Here is a 6,086-nt window from a genome sequence, read left to right as displayed (position 1 = left end):
CCCCCGACGCATTCATGGTGGTCGCTCACCTCGAAATCCACGCCGCCGCTACCAATTTCCAACTCCACCGCGTCTCCAACCCGAGCAACGTGACACGGCATCCAAACTACCGGACTCCATGAAATTTCCTCCCGAGCACGCAATCTCCGACTGTCAACAATCCTATCATCTTCATCTAGCAACAGAATCCTCTGAATCTCATCTTGGATAAGGAGAGATCCCCTCTGGTAGCATAGCAATCCCGCTGCCAAGAGATTCGAGATGTACAGCTCTCCTCGCTCCGATCATCAGCCTCTAGGGGCTCGCCGTCGCGCGAGCTCTCATCCCCGTGGAGGCCGTCGTCGCCCGCCGCGCCGCCTCTCTGATCGCCTTTCTGTTCGCCGCTCAGGTTGCGTGTCACGCGAACCATCCTGGCCGCCATGTGTGGCTGATCAATCCTCCTGATTTCTTATGTATTGAACGACTTGTGGTGTTTGAATAAAATGGAGTGTTTGATCCTAAAAAAAACATACAACAAATGTACAAGACTTCTTAAACCAGCCTTAGACAGTCACATATGCTCACGTGGACGTTTGTACTTATCTCAAAAAAAAAAAAGTGGACGCTTGTACAGGACAGTCTCCTCCTGCCTCTGGAGCTCATCCCGGGCGCCGCTCACCAGCACCCACACCTCGCAGATCTTCTCGACGGCGCTTTCAGTTTCAGAGGTCGACAGCGGTTGACGCCCGCGACGTGGGTGGGCGCCATCCTTCCAGTGGTGATCGTCTCTTTCGCCGGTGGTGATCGTGGAGGTACTCCTTCCTTCCGCGGGCTTTCACCCTAGGCACGACGGCTCCGTTCAGATATATGGTCTGTTCGCAGGTTGGCTCCGAAGGCGATCATCTATCCTCCTGAGGCATCCCCCGTAGGCCAGGCTCTCTTTGCAGGTCGGATGTCTGCGGAGGTTGCCATATGAAGCAACTGACTGGGAAAGAGGTAGCTAGCTAGAGGGGGAGCATCGTCATGACATGCGGGTTCTCCTGTGTTGAAATCAGAAAATGGGTTCAGAAAAATCACCATTGAGATTCTAGGATTGTACGTACTAGGCTACTGGGCTTAATTAGTTCAGTACAAATGATTTGAAAGGAAATATGGACTAACAGAAATAGTGAAATTTTGAGCGGAAAAAGGCCATAAAAGTTAAAGCATAATTGAGGTTCTTACCACTTTTATTATGGAATTGAGTAGGCCGTCAAAGTTGCAGCTGCTATTATTTAACGCACCCTGACCCTGCAGCTTTGAAATTCCAAAATCATACACATCAGTCTGTTCAGGCACAATAGCACCATCATAGCTAAAATCTCCATTGTTCAGTCTTTGGTCTTGTCTCGTGCCATCCATTCTATGTCTAGAGTTGCTTGCAACTCCAAACTGCAAGTATTTCGAATGTCTGTCGGTATCATGAGGAGGGAGCAGCATTGTACTACCAGAAGAACTAGCTCCACACCTGCCACTGCTGGCTGCTATGAGGCTCTCAGAAGGGCAAGCACCAACAGTCATTCTTTCTGAAAATATCCCCTTTTGGTCCATCCCTTGTTCTTCAGCGACAAAGCTAGCATCCAGCTTTGTCGCGACAGCGCCGTGGAACGAGATGTGCAACGGTAACTTGTCAACAGAAAATCCATCACCAATTGGAAGAGCACCCTGCTGAGACCTTTCAAGCAATCCTGAACTCGCAGTTTGTATTCCTATTGATGGATGGGCTCCAACTTTGACATGTGGAGTGCACTCCAAAAGATCTTCTGGTGGCAGTGAACTGCCTGTAATTCTCTGGAATGTGCCAGGCATAGTGTTGGCCAGAGCACCCCCGGAAAAGACAGAGCACAGATCACTGGTTTCTTGATGGATCCACTCCTGCTGGAGCCGGGGCTGCCCAAGCGACGATGCGGTCAAGCCTTGCGTTAGATCTGCGTGTTGATTGTCTTGTAAGCTCACAATGTGAAACTTATTTGTGTCGCCAGCGCAGTGGCTTACTTCGCCATTGTTGCCAGCACAGTGAATTCCCTTGGGAGAAGCAAGGTCCTGAAGCCCAAATGCTGCTGCACCAGCACCACTCACCAGTCCATGTGGATTAAAAGATGGAGGAGCAGCAGAAGGGGCAAAGGGTTGATGATAACTATGAAGTCCATATGCTCCCATGTGCATAAAGGGGTCTCTGCCTCCAAAGGCAGCGGCAATGCTGGCTTGTTGTGATGCCACAGCACTTAGCCGTCTGAGGTATAGCCTGTACTTCTGCATTGGCACATATATAGTCAATCGCAGATCACAATTGCATACGTTTCATGCATGAGATATATAATCATAAGAGTTCTAGAAAATAAGATCTACTCCCTCTGTTTTATATTAACATCTGACGAATTTTCTTAACTACAATGAACTTGTACAGCTGTACTACCGAAATACTCCTACTGCATTAAACTTGTACAGCAGTACATACTACTAATTTATGTCAGATCTAATCTACTAGTCTACACGGTTGGGGAAGGAATAACATAAGCAAGCAGCTATTTATATTAGATCAGTCTTGCTATATCCGTGAGATCTTACGTTGAAATCCGTGCAAATTTTTTCTTCTGTTTTTTCTTTTTCTCTTTTGCATGTTATGTCACTTGACTAAGACTTGGTTAAATCTCGGTCGACTTAGACCTAGCCACACCCATATTAGATATCTCCTTCAGGTTTTCTGAAAGATTCAGTATAACTGAATTGAATGTTCCATGCATATGTTTTGTTTCCAAACCACTGTGCTCTGCAACTAACAGGTGTGTCGATACTAATAAATACAATAAGGGATAAGGAATCTGTAGTCTGTAAATACGGACACATTTTCAAAAAAAAATGCTCAAAAGTTGGCCCTCTTAATTTGACACAGGAAAACAAGGACACTTTGCAGAAAAATTTCCCCAAAAGTTCTGCGAAAGTTTTTCTCTCTGTGCATCACATGCTCATGAATCATGAATGGAAGAGATAACACTCGAATAGTGAAAGGTGACGATGGAAGTAAATGCCATGGCACCGTACCTGCAGATGACTCGCGACATTTTCCCTGGTGAGCTTCTCGACGTTCATAAGCTCGAGTATTCTTTTAGGTACAGCCTCTGCACCAATCAGCAAGAGAGAAAGGACACAAGCATAAATGGGTCTGCAAGAACATTTAACAGAAAGCAAAAGGCAACGTGGTGACTGGTGAGGTGTTTTTTCTTACTGTCGATCCCGAGCTGGTTGACGGCAGCGACGAACTTCCGGTGCAGCTCCACTGACCACACCACCCTCGGCTTCTTCGAGGCCGCGGCGTTGTCGTTGTCCTCGCCTTCGTCTTCCTCCTCGTTGTGCAGTTCCTTCCTCTTCTTGCTGGCCCTGTTGCTCTGGTCAGACGACCTGTCACAGGTCGCCTGGCCGAGCCGGTGGTACGAGTCCCTACTGATCTCCTTGCAGAAATCAAGATTGTTCGGCTCACGGTTGCTGAATTTTCTCCTCACAACGTGCTGCCACACGTTCCGGAGCTCTTCGATGCGAACCGGTTTTAGGAGATAGTCACAGGCACCATGAGTTATCCCCTTGAGCACAGATTTAGTCTCTCCGTTCACCGATAACACTGCATGAGTTGAATGGTACGTACTCCCTCTGTAAACTAATATAAGAGCGTTTAGATCACTATTTTAGTATTCTAAACGCTCTTATATTAGTTTACGGAGGGAGTACTTCATTAGCACCCATCCATATTTTAACGTAACACATGGGACTTCATTAGCATTACTCAACAACAAGAAGTGCCATGATTATAGAGGAACTTGTGGACTTACTGATGACGGGGAGGTCCATTTCAAGCCCCACGAGCTCGAGGAGCTTGAAGCCGTCCATGTCGGGCATGTGGACGTCGCTGATCACCAGATCAAACATGTTCTTGTTCTCCCTTAACAGCCTCAGTGCAGTAGCAGCCTGGTTGGTGGTTGTTACTGTTAAAGAGACAGCAAGCAGGTGCTCTTATATCAGTTTACAGTTGTTGAAACTTGAAAGCAGAGGATGCATATAAGCTAACATATATATTACATTTATGTCTATGATATTGCAAGAGTGTTAAAACATCTGTAAAATTTATGTCTGTGATATGCATTTCAGAACATGGCAGATTGTTTTATACTCTGCATGTGACAGCCCTTGCAGTTTCAGAAGCATTTTAGATTGTTTTATACTAGTAGTAATTACTAGTTCACTATATAGTACTGTACAATGCAAATAGCAGAGCAAACTCTTTGGAACAGCATAAACAACATCAGATGACTGATAAGTGAAACTAGAATTAACTAGCTGCAGGTAATATGGCTGCAAGGGTTGTCACATGCATATGACGACCCCGCAAAAAAAAAAAAAAAAACTGCAGGTAATATGGCTTACAACACAATGAAGTTTCTTATTTAAAAGAAAGAAGAGAATGAAGTGCAAGCAGGCACTGACCATGATACTGGCAGCGCCGGAGGAGGACCTCCAGAACCTTGAGGCACACGGGGTCGTCATCGACGGCGAGGACCCGCATGCCGACGGGGAACTGATCCCTCTCCCTCTCCCTCTCCATCAACCCCTTCCTGCCCTCCATCATCATGTCGTCCAAAAGCATCCCAACCTCTCCCAATTCAGAGCAACTAGTACAATGGAAGCACCTCCTACCTAACCCTATAGGCAGCAACTCCCAATTGACCCAATCCCGAGCAAGAACGAGGCCTAGGCGAGCACAACCGAGCCAACCCTGAGAAGCTAATGGCGGGTAAGGAACCTAGAACACAACGCACCACCTGAACACAACAGAGGGGAAAGCTAGAGCCCCAAACAACCTAGAACCGAAATTACTCCGGGAAGAAGAAAATATCAGAGACGGGAGGAGAGGATCAGGTGGATTTGGATTCCGGCACACCGGCGGTGACGAGATGGGAGGAGAGGCAAGAAGTTGAGAAAGCAAAAGGCCAGAGGACCAAGCGGGACAGAGGAAAAAAGAAAGGCAGAGACAGACAGTGACACTCTGGGTGACCAAGGGAGCAAGCAAGCCCTGCCCGTGCTCTCAGCTCAGCTCAGCAAGCAACCGAGGCAGGCAAAGGGAGAAGATGACGAGGAGGAGGAGGAGGAGGAGGAGGAGGAAGCAACCAAACCACCGCAGGAGCAGCACCAGCAGCAGCAGCACGCTTGGTGAGGTGGGGAGGGTGTTGTTTGGGGAGGTGGAAGGGGCGAGCAGTGCAGAGCGAGATGGCGATGGAAAGCAAAGTTTTGGACTGTTGGTGACTGATTTTATAGGGGGTCAGTCAGAGTGGGAGTGGTGACAACTGACAAGACTTGCAAATGATGCAAGACTACGAGAGCAGCCGTCGGACCCACACAGGCCACAATCTTCCAATGGCATGGCAGTTGGGGGAGCTTGCTTGCCATGGTTGTTTTTCACTCATGGTGATCTCTTTTTTTTAGAATCATTCATGCTGCTGAACTGAAAGCAAAAAATGCAAAATGATGATGCGAGAGAGAGAGAGAAGAATATCGAATATTAACTATGTGAACAGTAAATTCAAAAACAAATACTAGAAAATTCAAAAAAGTCTTTTTTGTCAACCAAATAATCAATTGCGCGACGTCCCGGCAACATTTCATGGTGTTCAGACATCTGAGGAGCTCTTGCAACAAAGCAAAATATGGTCTTAACAATGCGTTTTTTAAACTTTCTCACATGCCTGATTTTTTTTACTGAGGGCTATTCAAATGTCCAAACGCCATCAAATTTGACATTGACATTATACACTCGAGCAACATGCATGCCAAAAAGTTTGAATATTTTGCTGTTTTTTTATTTTATTAATGTCCATGCTCGAGAGCTGAATCGCTGCATCGGAAGAGTTCTCTGTAACACTAAGCTCCCCATTTTAAAGAGCACACATTAAATTGAGGTCTCCAATTAGACTTGGGTCACCCGTTTTTGACCGGGTCAACAATTTCTTAAAGCTTTCTCATTCAATTCTTATACAATATACGCTATGCTTCCTAATTTTTAAGGCCTCATAGTTAATTAA

General features: G+C 46.4%; 1 protein-coding gene across 2 annotated transcripts; it reads right to left on the bottom strand.

The window, feature by feature from the left end:
• Window positions 1–424: 424 nt before the first annotated feature.
• Window positions 425–5,274, bottom strand: LOC119336879 (two-component response regulator ORR22-like). 2 transcript variants are annotated; one of them, XM_037608956.1, is made up of 6 exons: window positions 4,495–5,274; window positions 3,843–3,995; window positions 3,245–3,670; window positions 3,061–3,137; window positions 1,204–2,271; window positions 425–1,019 (listed from the first exon to the last, which is right to left on the bottom strand). In XM_037608956.1, exons 1-6 carry the CDS (start codon window positions 4,652–4,654, stop codon window positions 984–986), a joined length of 1,920 nt encoding a protein of 639 aa, XP_037464853.1. In that variant the 5' UTR covers window positions 4,655–5,274; the 3' UTR covers window positions 425–983. The 2 variants fall into 2 exon arrangements, with proteins under 2 accessions (XP_037464853.1, XP_037464854.1); XM_037608957.1 differs by having other exon boundaries at window positions 3,245–3,634.
• Between the last annotated feature and the right edge of the window lie 812 nt (window positions 5,275–6,086).

The sequence above is a fragment of the Triticum dicoccoides genome, chromosome 7B, assembly GCF_002162155.2.
Source record: "Triticum dicoccoides isolate Atlit2015 ecotype Zavitan chromosome 7B, WEW_v2.0, whole genome shotgun sequence".
In the NCBI taxonomy this organism is placed as follows: domain Eukaryota; kingdom Viridiplantae; phylum Streptophyta; class Magnoliopsida; order Poales; family Poaceae; genus Triticum; species Triticum dicoccoides.
This window is presented reverse-complemented; position numbering and strand designations above follow the sequence as displayed.